The sequence below is a fragment of the Patiria miniata genome, unplaced genomic scaffold (assembly GCF_015706575.1).
Source record: "Patiria miniata isolate m_02_andy unplaced genomic scaffold, ASM1570657v1 HiC_scaffold_9, whole genome shotgun sequence".
Classification (NCBI taxonomy): Eukaryota; Metazoa; Echinodermata; class Asteroidea; order Valvatida; family Asterinidae; genus Patiria; species Patiria miniata.
Window position 1 is genome coordinate 7,320,992 of NW_024037076.1, and position 19,264 is coordinate 7,340,255.

At 40.7% G+C, this 19,264-nt stretch overlaps 2 protein-coding genes across 2 annotated transcripts in view; both read left to right on the plus strand.

Moving 5' to 3' along the window:
• Positions 1 to 2,467: 2,467 nt before the first annotated feature.
• Positions 2,468 to 19,264, plus strand: part of LOC119721121 (V-type proton ATPase subunit G-like) — a 41,391-nt gene continuing 24,594 nt past the window's right edge. The window contains exon 1 of the mRNA XM_038191012.1: positions 2,468 to 2,721. Coding sequence (XP_038046940.1) covers positions 2,640 to 2,721 — 82 coding nt within the window. The 5' untranslated portion in view covers positions 2,468 to 2,639. The remainder of the gene's footprint in view (positions 2,722 to 19,264) is intronic.
• On the plus strand, positions 4,052 to 12,550 carry LOC119721120. Its single transcript, XM_038191011.1, has one exon. It carries the CDS (start codon positions 5,871 to 5,873, stop codon positions 7,971 to 7,973), a length of 2,103 nt encoding a protein of 700 aa, XP_038046939.1. The 5' UTR covers positions 4,052 to 5,870; the 3' UTR covers positions 7,974 to 12,550.

The following is a 19,264-nucleotide window of genomic DNA, read 5'->3' on the forward strand; positions in this document are numbered from 1 at the left end:
ATGAGTCCACATTTCATGGAGTCGGATATTCACGCTACACCGGTCCCAACTGTAGTTCTCATATACCCTTGCACTCGGCCCAATTTCATAGCACTGCTTAACAGTAAGCAGAAAAGTTGTGCTTACTATAGCAGAAAATCATGCTGCTGCTTAAGCACTATTTCATGCCGTGATTGTGCTTACAGTTGCGCGCGCATGGAGATTTCTATTGTTACGTCACTGATTTAAGCAAAGTTTTCGGCTGAGGTTAAGCCTGCTTTTGCTGTGCTTACTGTGCCTATGAAATAGATGGAGGCTCGGTAAGCACAAAGTCGGCTGTTAAGCAGCGCTATGAAATTGGGCCCTGGTCGTGATGATGACGTAAATGACGCTGATCGGCTATTCACAGCGTACTGCGCGCGCATTTCGAAGATTGCACGCCGCGCGGGCGCTTCGCCCTGCAAACAGGACGCTGGAATACTCTGATGAATTCACGCTCTGATTGGTTGGATTTTGCGTGACCAGTGATCTGCGCGTCATCAAGGTCATGACTCTGCAAGGTTTGAAACGGCCGTTTAATAAGGCTGCATCCAAATCAGTTGGCTAGAGCTAGGTCTAGGTCAGCGCCCATTGAAAATACGCGGGGACGCGCTGACAATAGACGTAGCCGTAGCTCTGGAAGCCCGTTTCAGACACGGCCTTAGACTGATTTAAACCCTCGTCCCCAGTGCTTACTTTATTTCCAACCTTGTTTCCAATAGTAAACCCTGGATAGAAAACTTCCTTCCTGCATCCTGATTCGATACCGCAATTGGCTAGAAATGGATTTATATCGTGTACTTCGTGTTGTTACTCACAACGTGCAGTACGTGTTTTCGCGATCATTCGTCCTCACCTTCTCGAATAAATTTATTTCCTTTCCAATTTACTCAAATTAATATGAAATATGATACTGCATGTTGTCTCGATAAGATCGTAACAGTTTGATTTCAAAAATCGTGCTTTCGTAACTCACGCCGTGCTCGCGCTGCTACAAATTGACTCTGTTTTTACCCCAGACACCGCATACAAAAACAAACGCTAATGTGTAACGCATATCCAGGCACCAGACTGTTCCTCATTTGCATACGTGTGCAAAAATCTTGCACATGCAAAATGATCCAATACACCAGGGTGAGAGAGCAGGTAGTGGTGGGCGCGTACTGCTCGACACCCTGGGGACGAGGTTTGGCAGACTACCTTTGCCGCTCGTGCTAGTCTTTTTACGTGCCAGCATGATCCGGGATGCGTCACGTGTCCGGATGGTCCGGGTATAGGCGCGTGGGACTTGAATAAAGGCTAGACGTTACATGACACAAAATGCCCTGAGAACTTACACCCCAAATCGAGCACCATCTCATGCATATGCATGTGAGCGCATGTCATGAGCAATGTGCTGGCGCCATGTAGGGTGACCGTTTTAGCCGATTTTCAGCTAACTTTGACAGATTTTTTTGTAAAAATAATGAGTTTGACAGAAAATTGCCAGAATGGATATTTTGGCAGAATTCTGCAAAAATGGTAATTTGACCGAAAAACAGCAAATTTGAACAAAAAATGGTACATCATTTGTTTAAAAAAGCTTCAATCCTTTCAACAAACCCTTGCATAATGGGACAGGTTTGCTGGTCTAGGTGCTGAGGTTAACTGGGAAATGGACCTCGTCGTGGCCGGATCTGCGTTTTGCCAGAAATTTATTAGATAATTTCATATAGATTGTTTATAATGTAATTTGAACCTTAATTAAGTCAATACTACCAATCTGCATGTGATTTTAAGTGTTCATGGTGTATTTCGAGTAATTCTGGGGAATTTGGCAGTTTTTTGATAAATCTGACAGATTTTTTTTATGTACATTTAGCACAATTTGGCTCTGACCTTACGGTCACCCTAAACATGGCATACGCCGAGGGTGACCGTTTTAGCCTATTTTCGGCTAACTTTGACAGAATTTTCGTTAAAAAAACGAGTTTGACAGAAAATTTGACAGAATGTTTTTTGGGGGGCAGATTTCTGGCAGAATTCTTCAAAAACGGTTATTTGACAGAAAAACAGCAAATTTAAACAAAAAAGTGTACATTTGTACATTTTTGAAGTGCATTTATATAGCAGAATGTAAAAGCTTCAATCCTTTCAAACAAACCCTTGCAATAATGGGACAGGTTGGCTGGTCTAGGTGCTGAGTTTAATTCCGGGAAACGGACTTCGTGACTGTGGAACCGCATTTTGCCTGAAATTTATTAATAATTTCACACCATCTTTCAGTGACTAGATTGTTTATTATGTAATTTGAATCTCAATTAAGGCAATACTACCAATCTGCCTGGATTTTAAGTGTTTATAGTGCATTTCGAGTAATTCTGGGGAATTTGGCAGATTTTTGATAAATCTGACAGATTTTTGAAGTGCATTTAGCAGAATTTGACTCTGATCTTACGGTCACCCTGCCGTACGCATATAGACAGTGAGTCATTCGAACGAACACACACCGGATCTTTTGCCATTGTATACGGTAAAACAAACGCAACATATTAGTCAGTGTGCGTTTAAAACTGTTTTCCATGCTGAATTAATTATCATACGATCTTTGCCAATTACTAACGGTACTATTACTAGACAAAATGGCAGCGCAAACACCCGGTATCCAGCAGTTGCTTCAAGCCGAAAAGAAGGCCGCAGAAAGAGTCTCCGAGTCGAGAAAAAGTGAGTAGGCATGGTACAGTCGTTTTCCTAGTTCCGGATTTTTCCTAGTTCCGGATCGCTTCAACTTTGCAACAACCACATTATTAATTTATGACGTACGTGGTATAGATTTGTTAATAAATATGAAGAATAAATTGCAGCAAGATAACACATGAAGTATCAAGTTCATATCATCATCGGTTATAAAATTATGGCTATTTTTCTGAAGTGTGTCGATGGTAACGATCATTAAAAAAAAATAAAAAGTTTCCTCAAAAACGTCGTTTCAACTTCTCACCTTTCCAATCTGAACTTCGTAAGCAGAAGAAATTGTTTCAACTGTTAACGACACGTAAAATTGGTCGTACTCAAGTACCGAGCAGGCATTTTAACTTTTTGAACGATACAATTATCACAACTGGATTTTACTGGACGTCGAGTCTTTTCCTAGTTCCGGATCGCTCAACTTATCGACAAAACTCCAGTTCAGCTACGTCGAGGGGAAATTGCTACGGCTGTTTTAGACCATTTTCAATTTAACCGTACCGAGAGGGTACATTTTCTATGCTGTATGCAAAACCCTTCATGAAACAGCCGTAGTGCTGGCCGATAGCACATCAACATGGACGACAAGGCAGACGAACGACCGGCCATGAGCAGACGAAATGCAACGTGTTTTTATTGTCAATTTTAGCTACGTTTCCGATTTTGTAAACCCTTATTTTTAACTGATTCTTGTAAGGAGCCATAATTTGTATCAGAAAAAGTAATTTTTAGGAAGTAAATGTTGTCGTAAGATCAGATATTTGGTTTAGTTTTCTTTACGCACTCTTCACTTTTTGACCGTGTCGTGTCAAATTTTGTCGCCCGGGTTTCTGTGGCGACGGTCGGCTGTGCGTGCTGCGTCTCCGCGCGCTGTAATTTTTTTCCGTCCGTATGTGCAGCGCAGAATTTTGTCCGTGCAGATTTGACGGTGCTGAGACTTTGCTTTGCTTCATCTGCTGGCTGCTAAATATTGCCCCCGAGTCACAAAAAACAGAAAGGTTAGTTGTTTTCAATTGTTGTTCAATATGTTTTCTACATTTTTTTTAATTCAGACGTGATTTATAAAAAAGGACTAAAGTTTTAGAGGACCCATTTCAATTTAATTTTAAGAAACAAACTTAGCATGCTTAGGCTAGAGCCTAAGTTACACGTAAAACATGTTATTTTTGTATTGAAGAAAAGAATTAAGATTGAAATTGAAACAACAATTACATGTAAGTGTCTACTGTCAAATAAGGCTAAATAAAATGTGTCTAAAAGCCTAAAGGCCTAAAAGCCTTGAAAAAAATATGGGTTCGGTGGGTGGAGAAAACTAAAAAAGTTTGCCAGAATTTTTTTTAAATTTTTTTTGTTGGGGGGGGGATACATTTTCAACACCTACTGCCAACCTTTTTAATTTTGAATTTAAAATAAAACATTAACAATAAAAGGTTAGTATTTTTAGTGCGATACCTTTTCTACAACTTTTCTTCAGACTTGATTGATTTTAAAAGGAATTTTAGAGGACCTAAATTTAATTTAAGAAACAAACTTAGGCCATACAAGTTACACATAAAACATGCAAAAGAAGTCATGATTAAAATTGAAGTTGAAACACGAAACACAAAGACCATAGGCCCTAGGCCCTATTTTTGTTTTACTTTATCCCCCCCCCCAAAAAAAGGAATAATTACTTTAAAATTGGCCTAAGGCCATGTAAAATGTGTTTCGTAAAGTCTCCATCCGTGAAGTGTACATTTAGGTTCGGTAGGTTGATAAAAAGTTTGCCAGAAAAAAAAAGGGTTAGGCCTATGCCCCAATGGTTTTTTTTTTTTGGGGGGGGGATACATTTTGAAAAAAAATGATAATACAAAGGAAAAAGACAGATGGCCAACATAACGTAACATTTCTTTATGGTTTTCTAGAAATCAAGGTCCGTAAGCCTAATGCTTTTTTCTTGGCCAAGGTCTATTTACATGTACATGTATCTTGTTGAACTGATACAATAGCTTTTTTATCAGAATTTTGCATTATACATGTAATAAAGATAAGTGTTGGTCCCATGGTTCACTGTGCACATAAATTTAATACAGTTGCAGGGGGCTACATAACTAGGGATGCTCCAGTTTTTATAAGGGGGCACCGAAAGTAAGTGATATAGGCCTACAGTCGATTATTGTTAAAACACTCTAATTTTTGGTTATAGCAAACATTAAGCTTTCAAATCGGGGGAGGGGTTACCAAATAGAACTTTACACCACTGCACATTTGGACCAAGGTTTTATACTTGTAATTAGAATGTGTATTAAGAATAACAATAGACTGTACTTAGTTGCAGATGCCATTTTATAGTTATCAAATTACATGTTATTCAAATTAGGTTTTGCCATTCTATAGTGTTTTAATAATACGCTTACATGTTACTCTGAGGCTGGGCCATGGGGTGCACACATTTTTCTTGCTTTTTAAAATTTAACCACATTTGAAACTTGCTGAATAATGACTTCATGTAACTAGTTATTGTATTTAACAGATTTGCCCAGGTACACAGATTATCCAATAAAATGCAGTCAGAGCTACACTTCTCCTTAAGCTGCCTCGCACTTAAAAAAAATTACTTAATTAAATTTGCAAAAAAGAATGTGATTTGTAACACTTGCTATCTCTATATTTTTCGTTCACACAAACTTGGTTCACATAACATCAATTTTACATGTTAAGGTGTGCATGAAAATGTCAAACATACACCATTGACTATAAAGTGATCAACTCATTATTTAAACATATAGATTTAATCAAAGTTTTTTTTACAAAATGTTTTTTCATTGCACAGAAAATGCCAAACATACACCATTGACTAAAAATTGATCAACTCATTATTTAAACATATAGATTTAATCAAAGTTCTTTTACAAAATGTTTTTTCATTGCACAGAAAATGCCAAACATACACCGTTGACTAAAAATGGATCAACTCATTATATATTAAAATACATTTAATCAGTTCTTTTTACATAATGTTTTTTTCATTGCACAGAAAATGCCAAACATACACCATTGTCTAAAAATTGATCAACTCATTATTTATATATATATACATTTAATTGAAGTTCTTTTTACAAAACGTTCTTTCCATTGCACAGAAAATGGTGAAGAAGAAGGTGCCCCCGACTGTTTTCAGCTCGGCTACGCAGCATAAAAAAAGAAAGAAGAAGTACTCCAAGGGGTTCTTGAAGTCTCCGAACAGAGCGGCCAGAGTTCAGAAAGCTGTCCACCAGGTAGTTCATGAGAATATTCCAATTAAGAGAGCAGCCAGACAAAATTCATTGTCTTACGGATTCCTACACAGAAGGATATCCGGTGATGTAGATGTGGAAAGCAGAAATGGCCCACCGACAATGTTCAGTGTAGAAGAAGAGCGTTCACTGTCTAGGTGGCTCTCTGAAATGGCCAAGAGGGGCATGGGGCTTTCCCCTGGAGAGTTCCTCGATTTTGTCGAGGAAATTATTAAGAAGGAAAAGAGTTGCAGAAATTTCAAGAGTTCCAGGCCAAGTTATACCTGGTACTACTCCTTCATGGCCCGAAACTCCGATGTGGTTGAAAGGCGGAAAGAAGCGAGTTTGGAATCATCGAGAATCAAAGTAACGCAATCCAAGCTCGACAGGTGGTTTGACAGCTACTATCAATTTGTGTCAAGCCTAAATTTGTTGGACAAACCACACAGGATATGGAACGCTGACGAGACGGGCTTTCAGATGGGCAGTAAGTCAGGGCACGTAATTGGACCCACCACATCTGAGTACACAGGTTCACTGCCACATCTGACCGGGGGATCCACAAAGCAGAGGCTGACTGTCATGTATTGTGGTAATGCAGAAGGGGAACTTATGCCGCCATTTTTTGTTTTCCCCAAACCACGCCCCACAGCATATGATCCCCTGGTCGGATCAACAAGAGGGTCAGCCGTGACCTACACCAAGAAGGGATGGATGAATGGAGATACGTTCTCCAAATTCCTTGATCATTTCGATCGCAATGCTGGTCCAGAGCGTCCAGTAATTCTGCTGATCGATAGTGCTTCCTGCCACATTGATGTCAACACATTCGATTACGCGGTCGCTCATGGCATCGAAATATATCGCATCGTCCCCAATGCAACTCATCTGATGCAACCAATGGATGTGGGCATCTTTGGGCCCTTGAAGAGGCAGTGGAATTTAACTGTCAAGAAAAACACCAGGGAGCAACCTGGGGATCCAATCAACAAGGCAACATTCCCAGCAAAGCTACATGAAACCGTCCTTGCATTCTATAAGCCTCTGACTGTGATGAACAGCTTCAAGTCTTCGGGGATTTATCCCATCAACAGAGAAGCAATCTCAAATGAGAAGCTGAAGCCCTCTTTGACATTTAAATCAAAGACACCCCAAGATGAGCCCTCCACAAGTGTCCCCTCACAAAGAGCTGATGACGCTTTTCAGGTTTTCAGATCAGTGTTGGATGAAGCCACTGTAACAGAATATGAGAAGCGGATGTCCCTTGCAGGTGGTGATGATGACGCTGAAAGTCTGCCATTGTCCCCACGCTTCAGAACGTACAAGCAGCTGAAAATGAAAACTGGCATTCCAAGAGAGCTTCCGAAAGTTTCGGCAGTGCAACAAGCGACCGAGTATAACATTCCTTGTGGACTGAGCATGCTTGTTGCAGCAGTGGACCATGTCACCAGTGAAGAGTGCGCAACTCCTGAAAACACTGTAACTTCTTCACAACCTTGCTCACAAGCAACAATTTCAAACACCTTGGAAGATGCACTCACTTTCCCACAAGCTGTCCCAACTGTATCACGGTCAAGAAGACTTCTGGACTCTTTGCCCGACAACTTGACATCACCTGACTGCCTGCGAAGAATGGCTCTGCATCAACTTGAGAAGGTCAGACACAAGGCGAAGATGGAGCACAAGGCCAAACAGAGATACCTGCAGAAAAAGAAAAAGGAGAATAAATCTACAAGTACAGGCCTAGGAGAGTATCCACAGGACCATGGGCAGGGTGCAGAGACACTATGTCCAGTTTGCAATGTATCCTATGAAGCCAATGTTCGGAAGGGTGATAATCTGATGTGGATACAGTGTGATGAATGCCTTGAATGGATGCACCAAAAATGTATTCCATCTAGCTTAGCCTATGACCAAGAAACAGTGGTAGAAGATACTAATGCTAAGTTTGTATGTCACAAATGTGCAGTTTAAGAAAATGAAAGCAGAGTAGGCTTTTCTGTTTTTTCCCCACCAAATATGCACTCATTCAGTGGTTCATTTTATGTAATGTATGTTTAAAGGTAGGGTAGATCATATGTCATCCATGCATGTTTTTCAATTCAATACAAAGTTGCCAAGGTATGTTTTAATTGCGCCCAAAATCAGCATCCAGGACACACTCTCATTCAGCCGATCGCAGCTACACGATGCCACGCACTGAAGCGACAATTGCACACATGAGCATAGCATCAATGCTTGCGTCACCACAACCATTCACAGATTCACCCAATTACAACCTAACTACATGTACTAACAATTTTTTTTTTTTAAATGCATCACTTTACCAGCTTGCTAAATGGTATTTCTTTATTGTTTTCTTCAAAATGACAGCAATCCAGAAAAATATTTTCACAGGGAATTAATTGCCATCCCCATATAATTTGTAAACCAAGCAAGCTTTTCGACAACAATTACATCAGTTACATTTGTACTTTTTGTATAACTGCATATGATCTAATCTACCTTTAAGGTCAAACACTGCCATCATGCCATCATGGAACTTGGGTCTGTTGTGCAGTGGGGATATCAAGCTTGATACACGCATATTTCCCACTTGCCTTGTTCTAGGTAGAAACAAAAACAAAACAAAAAATATAAAGTGATGTCCACAGCCTTTGTTTTCGTCTTCCCTCTTCTTTTTGTTCTATTCCAAATTCCATAGACTTTGTGAATGGAGTCTCTTGCCAGCATAAATATCACACGTTGTACTTAAGAATCCATGCATACTTTTTCATTATTCATAATTAATATTTTTTAGCATAACTGAATTGAATTTAGTTCAGCTAATAAATTTAGTTTTGCTAAAAAAAAAAACTTATGCAAAATGAAAAGGTTTCCTCATCAATGTTTTGAGATTGGGACAGGTCAGTTAATGTCACCTTCACTTCTTTTTCAGCCTGAAGAATTACAGTTTGGCTGCTGTAGTAGTAGCGGAGTCAACAGCAGTACAGTTGATAGAGAGTGTAGGGTGATAAATTCAGTGATAAAGGGCTATCATTTCTATCAAATTAGACCACCTATGACAACACCCCCAACATCTCTACCAGTTGACCTGGAATATACCAACATCCATGATATTGATGCAACTCTTGTGTGGATTCCACCACTAGAATCAGTACCAAGGCATCAGCATAAATTAGAAACAGATGCAAAGAAACACCTACAGTTTCAAGACATTGCAGGTTTGCCTTTAGGGCATGCACCAAGGGGACTTGGTGCTGCATTTAGGAAAATAATTGAATCTGGAGGGAAAATATATGCTCAAGCTACAGGGGAGCCAGTTCAGAGTTATCCTCCTCGGCCTGCTGTGTTTGAGAAAGGTGGCGGTGCAGTAATACCATGTACATATATTGTAGTTGGTGGAAGGTCAGATTTAGTTGACATTCTTGTGAATGCATTGAAAGCTATGCCAGAGGGGAAATGTATGAAATTAATTTCTCAAGAGGGAACAGTGCTTTGGGATGAATAAAATGAAATACACTTGCAAGTAATAAAGTGAATCAACTTCATTTTTGTTATAGCAAAGAAGTCAATTTTACAATGTAGGGCTGTTTGCTTTAGAATAATGTAGTATTTGATACTAATACACTGTATTTGGGTATTCTGGTGTTTGACCGAATATTCGGATATTTGGAATTGCAACTGGAATTGCCGGTCAAAACTTTCATGCAGAGCATGGCAATTAAAATTTGCATGCGGCGATCAATGAGTGTCGAGGGCTTTAATCTTGTAACAGGAAACAACAGTGAACAGCTGTCGACCAAAAACTTACCATCAACAAAAAAAGTTGCACCAGACAATAAAAGGCCACAACTTATGGGTGTATGTGCATAGCTTTTTTTTTTTAAAGAAGATTCCAAGCAGCAACAAGCTATTTGACTGTTCTATTTCCTGTACACTGGATGTGATTACTAATTAATCAGCAAACATAAAAAGAAATACGTTGTTGTGTTGTGTGAGTTGATTGTACTATGTAAATAGGGCCTCTGGTGGAAGACACAACATGATGTTTTTTTATTACGGAGATATAGATTTGTGGAGAACAAAACCTATGTTGTGTATGTATACATGTAAATATAGTGCACTTAGCCTTTGGAAGACACATTGTGATGAATTTTCTAAATATCCAGCACAACTTTAATCCCATAGAAAGGTACATGTAAACAAATTATGATGAATTTTCTGAATATGGGACAAAGTGAAGATTACAAAACTCCTTGTTCAAGTTGTTTGAGATGATACGTGTACATTGAAAATATGGCTTTGGAGACGCATTTTAATGAATTTTCTGAGTTAAGGAATTACAGCGAATTTTTTGTTGTTGTTTAAGTAGATAGTATGTGCATGTAAATGTGTACAATTACATATCTTTTAGGCGGTGTCAGGTCAACTTGACCGTTTGCCTACTCGACTCGGACCAACTTGACCGTTGAACCAACTTGACCATTGTGTGTTCAACTGTAAAAGTCAACTCGACTGTTTACCAACTTGTCCATTGTCCAAATCGACCGTTGTGCGTTCAACTGGAAAAGTCAACTAGACTGTTGTCCAACTAATAAATAAAATTAATCGTTTTTATACGAGCTTGCATTTTGGAAATATGACAGTTTACTTGGCAAAATCCAGTGAAACATTCAGTCATTTTTAGTGTCAAATTGTCCTTATTTTTTAAAAGTCTTAAGTTCTTGAAACCATAAGTTCTCGAAACCGAACAAAATGTTTAATATCATTGGAATCATATCAAACGAACAACAGTTTGATTTTTGAAACAGATTTATATCTCTTATTACAAAAAAAAAGTTATGGTTTTCTTTTCCGGTTTGCACTGCACAAGGTCAAATGTCCTGGCCCCATCGTGACCTGACAAATTTCAGACTGCCCGCCGTGACACATAGGTAAAATGAAGTTCCAATCCCGCTTTGCACTACACAGCAACATGGAACATGCGTACGCGTAATCACTGTTTTAGCATGCCACTTTTGCCAGACATATATAATTATTTTCCTTTTTTTTTCAGAGAAAAGAACAGATGAATCGCCAAGTACATAATAGATGCAAAATGTTATGATGCAAAATTGTCCGCAAAACCTGGACGAACTCGTGCTATAATATGAACAAGTAGTATGCACACCAAAAATCAAATCACTCAACCCAAGGTTTATGTCTAGTTGTACAACAGACGAGTTGGCAAACGATCGAGTTGAAGTCGAAAGTGAAGTCAAGTTGGTCAACGAACGAGTTGGTTCAACGGTTGAGTTGGTACGACGGTCGAGTTGGTTTGAGTCAAGTTTGCAAACGATTGACTGTAATGCTTAAAATTACTATTTAGGCTATCAGCTTTGGTCCAAAAATTTGGCAACTGTATCAAATGATCAAAAGGAGCAATGCTCAGCAATTTTTGGCAAGGTATGCACATCTAGAGTTGGAAAATTTGTCATAAATCGAGTGTTGATTGCATTTTCTGCCTGCACAGTGAAAATACATTACACGCGGTCTTCTTTTTTGTATGCAAGAAAGCTTAATTTTGTATGCAAAATTTTTCCAAAGCTTACACTAATAAAATGATCAAAAGCTGTAAGATTGTCTGAGTGATACGGATAATTCACCCTTGCTTAATAAATACTCACTTCCTGAAAGTGTTAATCACCAATTCCATTGAATTTTCGGATGGTTGTCACTCCATGACATTCACACGTTCCATCCCATGCATGTGTGCAAATTTTTCACCGTGGTCCGCACACAAAATGATTTCTCATCGGGGAAAATCCCTAAGCACGCAATACACAGTACAGCATGCAGCTACCCAAACGATTTCGTATGCTGCGTCTGCACAGCCGCGGTTTCCTAAATATGAATATCGGGACTCCCACATGTATAATAGACCTTTTGAACTGGATGGTGCAAGACTATTTACAATGTTCCAAGTCTCACTATGTGGCTTCAAACATACATTGTAAGTGTATAATTAATCAAACATTTTAAATTCTTACTGATATTAATTTGTGATTAACTTTATTTCAGTCCTTTCATTTCTATTTGTAAGTTCAAAAAATAACAATTGTGCCTAGCTTGCAACATAAGCAATGGTCGATTCGTGAATGAAGCCTATGGCCCTGATATCTGAAGATAAATATTAATTCATACATTCTAAAATGTGTTTAGCTGAGACACAAAATAAGCATGAACATTGTATATATATTTTTCCTGATTTAAATTTGAATCCTTTACAATAACATGTACATAAAATTCATACTTAGAAAACAAAACTTGTAAAGCTTTTGTGTACTGGCATGACTAGTACTAGACAAATAAATATAATGCAGTTCCTCCATTGTACAACTCAGTGTCCTTGTTCATTTTCATAGTGATATTGATAATGGCTCAGGAAACCATACATTTTTTAGTTTGTAATTGCTTAAATAGCAAATTTGTATAAGGATTAAGGGGGATATTTTAACACTCCCCCCCCCAGTCTTTTGTCAAGACTGCCCCTTTTCCATTCAAGTGCCCTTCCCCAACATTTACTACCCCCCCCAAAAAAAAACTCAAGAGGGTATTCCCCCACCCAAAACATTTTGTATTAAAGGCTGCCCATTTTCATTCAAGGGCCTTTTATTCGCCATTGTTTACCCTGCAAATGGTGGGTTTTAGAAAAGGGATATTAAGTCCAAATTTCAGCCAAGGAAATTAATTCTGGTTACAATAATTTTGAAACTGTACTTTCAAACTTGAACACTTGAGTACACGAGAACAAAGAAATGTCTCAACAAGAGGATACAAATTTCAGTATGGGCGGTTATGTACAAAGTCTATGGAGAGTCAAGAACACTTACTAAGTAAATGTGTCTCAGTCCCAGATTCATGTCTTTTCAACATTTTTGCAATGACTGACCTATTGAGATGATACCTGTTACATGTATCAAAAAAGTGGTGTCAGGTTGCAACAATCTTTTCAAAATTGTGTCTACATAATTTCAGCTTAGATGTACGAGTGTCCCTTTATACAATAACTATCCCCCCCCCCCCCGCCTCCTCACGGACTGCGATTTTTTTTCAATTATGTCAATTTGGACTCTACTTCTGTGAAAACATGAGAAGAAAATATGAAATTAGAAAAAAATGAATTCAAACGTAATGAAATCCAGATTTTATTTTTAAAAATAATCCTCAGATTTGAAAAGAAAAAGAATGTGGGTACAAAACAGTGACTCGAACCTACCCCTCGAACTATGAGATTTCTCTTGGCACAAAATCACGACCCTATCGCACTTCTCAACAAATCCAGAAAAAAAAAAATATATATCTACATGTATCATTAAAGTATTGTAGAGGGTGTTCAACAACCATGTATAAATAATGGATGTAGTTTGAGGGAAAAAACTCCCCCCCCCCTCCCCCTCCAATAAAAATGACCTTGCTACGCCTCTACTCATCATGCTCATCTGCATGCAGTGCAGGCCCCGCATCATTTCAAAAGGCATTAAAAATCAAGGGAAAATACTCACAATTCCGTTGGAGTCACACATCCAACCAAAGCTTATTTGGTTATCTTTTAATTGTTTGTCCAATTTTGGAGATTCACTGACTTGTGAAGTTGTGGATGATCATGCATGCGCATGGGGACGTCCGAGGTCAAGCGCCATTCTGAACAAGCTGAAAATGATCCTTCTTTTCCATTGAAAAATAGAGCAGTTGTAAGGTTTTAATCTCATCGAAATTTCATAGAATTACAAGCTTTAAGTCGGATTCACTGTATTCCTCCATGGTAGTAAATCCTCTATTTCACGGGCAACAAAATCTATAGTAAAAGAGAACTTGTGAAGTTTGAAGTTGTAAGCATCACGATTTGACTCGCACGCATGTGGATCGCGTCGCGTCCTATATCCTAGCCACGCGGTAAACAACGCTAAATATGTGTGATTTCAATAGAGGGCGCAAGCGATCCGGAATAGATTCAACCGATCCGGAACTAGGCAAATGTACGCCGATGCTTTTCTCGCCAGTGTATCCAAAGTAGGCTCGTATATTTGTTCAGATGTACATGATAAATTTCCTCACATCCTAAGGTAAGCTGTTTGACATAATTTGTTCAAATTGTCAAACAAGCTGAGACGTACGCTGCGTGAATTCAAAAAGCGATCCGGAACTAGGAAAACGATTGTAGGGGGCCTAGGCCCGAATGTCAGACAAGTCGACCGTTGAGACAACTCGACTCGGGACAAGTCGACCCGGGACAAGTCGACCATTGAGACAAGTCGACCATCATGACCATTGAGACAACTCGACGCGGGATAACTCGACCGTTGAGACAGCTCGACTTAATGGAAATGTATATGCGGAGTACTCCTAGAACTATGAGGCTCCACGTAGTCATAGGTTCAGAACCCCGCAAAATTGTTGTCAGCACAAAACACTAATTAAGTACAAAAACGTCCATCCCAACCCAAAGCTTTTTCCCACAGAACCGCTGCACAGTTTGCCCCTAAACTCCGTACAATACCTCATGACATACTCACGTTATGTGCACCCAACAAACATCGGTGGATTCTGTCTGTTTTCGGCAAAAATGATGAAAAATATGCCCTTTCCGCACTGAGCCAACCTAACACTTGAAACGAGCACGCGCGCAGAATGATCGCAGTCATTTTCGGGTTCGATCGCGCGGAGCGCGCCGCGGGGGGTACGTACTTGCACTTGTACGCATGCGCATACTATCGTTCCGCTCCTACACCATACAATTTTGCGGGGTTCTGAACCTATGAGGCTCCACTATGTGGAGCCTCATAGTACAAGGAGTATATGCGGAGCAGAAAAAATTGCATGGCAGGACCGATCACGGGCGCGGCGCGGGCATACTCCATGTACAGTGGGTGCTCAGATCCGGTGGCCGTCGCGTCGGGCTGGTGTGCCCCGCCCGCGAGGACCGGGCCCTGCCCGGCACGCGGGCACGTCGACTGGCGCGGCAAGTGGGCGCACAGGCCCGACACAATCGATGTCACCGTGCACGGTACGGCCACGTTGACCGACCGGGGATGGGATAAGTGGGAGCACAGGGCTGGCACCGTGCACGGTACCTACAAGTTGACCGGCAAATGCGCGCACAGGTCCGGAAAAAACGAACGGCGATGTGCATGGACAATCCGACGCTGTGCTATATCGGCTCTGTTATATCATGGTTAATATTAGACCCGTGAACGTGGCATTGTAAACAACGCCACGCTGTTGTGTATTTTTGAACCTAGCGAAATCGATCCGCCATACATAATTCCGTATGGATGGATGTTGAGTAGGCCTACTCACCTAGGAATCTAAATTTGCCTGTCCGATTGTTCAGGCTGTGTAATTTCGACGAAATTTGCCATCAATAAAGACCCATACGAATGTGTAGAAATTAGATTTTAACCTGACAAGTGACCCAGACAAATAACCCCGGACGAGTACCAGGGTCATTTGTGTGCAAAATTATCGGAGCCCTCTGAGCTACCTGTTTGCTTCCTGTCGCTTGGACAGATTGACGGCTGTTTCATGTCGCAACCCCGAATAAAAAACCCGCAGAGGATTGGCTGCTCGGCTCATCTCGTGTACGTGTGCGCCCGCGTGCGGTGCGGTGAGAGAGGAAAGGACTTGAAACTTGTCCAAAACGATGTCTCTTAGCTGCGACAGTAAACAGCCGTCGAATCATACGAAACAGGACGGTAACAATAAAAGGCAATGTGCCAATGCGCCGTCAGTTGGGAGAAAATGGCAGCTAGCAGGACTTCATGAACCGGGGCCAGAATTTTCCTCAAATTTCGTCAAATGCAAGTTTTGACGTGCAAACAGATTTCAAGACAGCTTCATATGTGAGTACTTAATTATGACATGGGCAAAATAATGGCCAGTGTGTGTAACGGAGGGAGTCAGAGGGACAATTTCGCCAGGTTCGAAAATACACAACAGCGTGGCGTAGTTTACAAGCCACGTTCACGGGTCTAGGTTAAAATATGCAACAACAAAAACCCTCATGTGTCATCACTCCCAAACAGCGATCAGCCGCCGTAAAAAAAAACGGTACTATCCCCAAAACTAGGTTCCAAAACATGCGAGGCGACTTGTCTAAACGGTCGACTTGTCTTTTCATTTATCACACATACGGTCGACTTGTCTCAACGGTTGAGTTGTCTCAGCGGTCGACTTGTCCCGAGTTCGAGTTGTCTCAGCAGTCGACTTGTCTGACCCCTGTAGGCCCTAGGCCTAGGCCTAGACCCGTGAACGTGGCTATAGGCCTTATTATATAGGTGGCCATGCTTCAATTCAGTCTATATTCATAAATAGGAGTAATTGCAGAATACCCCGCCACTCGGAAATACAGGCTACAAGGTTGGAATCACTGGAAAAGAAACAATTCAAGTCCTAGCTCTACTGAGTGGAGCGTTGAACTACGGTACCCTCCGTACAAACGCTCCACTGATTTGGCATACTTTGGTGACAGGTACACGGTCGACATGACGGTATGCATTTTGTGCATGCCTTCACGAGGACAAAAGGCCCCCCAAAAACTGACAAAGAGAATACAAATGAGAAAGACAGTAACCCTGGATAGATCCACACATTCATGACATTCCATAAGACCCCTTAAATTGTTCAAAACAACCGGTAATTTTGAAAAAAAGAACAAAATAGTCTGAACTTACCGCGTGTTTGACGTCACCATTGAAGAAAAAAAAGTTGCGCTTAATCAACGACTGTTTTATGTAGTCATATGTGCCCCGCGCCGACAGTGTGGGCTTTTGGCGCGGGACACATATGACTACATGAAACAGTCGTTGATTAAGCACAACTTGAATTTCTTCGATCGAGCAACGATGGTGACGTCACGTCAGACGCCCTCATTCGCAAGTCGGAGCAAGGTCTGAGCTTCACGGTAAACACATTGAGCTGTAAATTTTCTGACTATTTTGCTGGTTTTTTTTCAAAATGTCCGCTGTTTGGGAACAATATAAGGGATCTTATGGAATGTCATGAATATGTGGATCTATCCAGGGTTACTGTCTTTCTCATTTGTATTCTCTTTAGCGTTTTTTTGGGGTCTTTTTGTCCTCGCGTGGGTATGTACACTATCATGCTACTGTGAAGCTGTCACCAAAGTATGCCAAATCGGTGGAGCGTTCAACGCTCCACTCAGTAGAGCTATTGAAGTCCATGCCATGCTACGCGGATACTGAGTGGGCTCCATTATTTGAGAACGAAGCAACAAAACGAAGCTTTGCGGATACGGAGTGGGAGTCCCCTTGAATATGCTTGAGAACGAAGCAACACAAAAGGAATGGGAGTTGCTGAAAAAATTCTAAGTCCAAACCAACTAGGCTACCCTGTTGGCGGCTACGCGGATACGGAGTGGGAGTGCAGTGGAGCATGACGCATAAATACAAGTAGCGCTGAGAAGGTTTATTGAGGGCAATCAACCGTGACTCCGTAGCCGGCTACGAGGTGGATAGATTGAGTGGCGGGGTATTCTGCAATTGTGCCCATAAATACCTTAGACAGTTTAGCAATTCCTATGGTCAAGAGCCTGTCATCTGGCCGGTCTTAAACGGATGATAAAGACATGGCCAGCTGGTCTTAAACACTTTTCCAGTGTCACATAAAAGTGACATAAAATGTGGACTCCTAAAATTGCCTCTTAGCATTTTATTGGTTGAACGTTCACAATCCTCAAAAAGGCATACGCAACACTACCAGTGAGTCAGAATTTTATAGTTCTAAATTCAATACGCAACGCCCCAGGTGCGTTCTGCGCGACATCGCACAGAACGTGCCACACGCGCGTCAATCTCCATAAAAGGGTTGTTTACATCTTAATCGCCAGCTGAACACTCCATTATTTAGCTAGAGGGATGTTTAAGAAAGCATGAAGTGAACTTGTTGAACAAAAACGGGATTTTTTGACTGAAATATTATATTTTTTTGACTGAAAAGGTATTTCTGAATGGGAATGTGTGCTCGATCGGTATTAATCACTCTGTTTAAGACCGCTTAGAGTCTGGGTGCTGATAATTACGCTCCCCTCCGGCTCGGGTAGTTATCAGCACCCAGACTCTAAGCGGTCTTAAACAGAGTGATTAAAACCTCTCGAGCACACATTTATTCCCTCAGTAAAAACACTCTATTGTGATCCGCAGTTAATTAGAGATGGAGTGACCGTTCTAGCCGAATTTCAGCTACATTTGACAGAATATTTGGCACATTTGGTTTGAAAAACCTTCATTTTTGGAAAGATCCTTAAAACAAACCCTTGCACAATGGAACAGCAATATATATACTGGGTGATTTGGCAGACTTTCGAAGTGGATTTAGCAGAATTTTACACGGTATTACGGTCATCCTGCCATGTAAGACGGTTAGTCTGGTACCCACTTAGGATACTCCTACCATTTTGTGCATGCGGAACTCGGGGTACGAGAGTGCCATGCCTGTTTGATTTTCTGATCATATTGAAAACATTCGTTGTGACAAAGTAGTGCTGTAACGCTCTGATTGGTTGGATTTTGCGTGACCAGTGATTTTTCGTCATCAAGGTCATGACTCTGCAAGGTTTGAAACGGCCGTTTAAGACTGATTCAAACCTCGTCCCCAGTGCTTACTTTATTTCCAACCTTGCTTCCAATAGTAAACCCTGGATAGAAAACTTTCTTCCTGCATCCTGATTCGATACCGCAATTGGCTAGAAATGGATTTATATCGTGTACTTGGTGTTGTTACTCACAACGTGCAGTACGTGTTTTTGCGATCATTTGTCCTCGCCTTCTCGAAAATATTCATTTCCTTTCCAATTTGTTAATATTAATATGAAATGTCATACTGCATGTTGTCTCGTTAAGATCGTAACAATTTAATTAAAATGAAATCATGTTTTCGAAACTAACGCCATGCTCGGGCTGCGACGAATTGACTCTGTATTTACCCCAGACGCCACATACAAAAATAAACGCAAATGTAATGCACAGGCAGGCACCAGACGACTCCTCATTTGCATACGTGTTCAAAAATCTTGCACATGCAAATGATCCATTACCAGGGTGAGAGAGCAGGTAGTGGTGAACGCGTACTGCTCGACACCCTGGGGACGAGGTTTGACTGATTCATTACTCTTTTATTCCAGTTTAGAGATTTTTTTTCTCGTTGAAAAGCGTAATAATGTAGGAAATTCTGTCAAACTTATCTGTGTTGTAAATTTACAATTC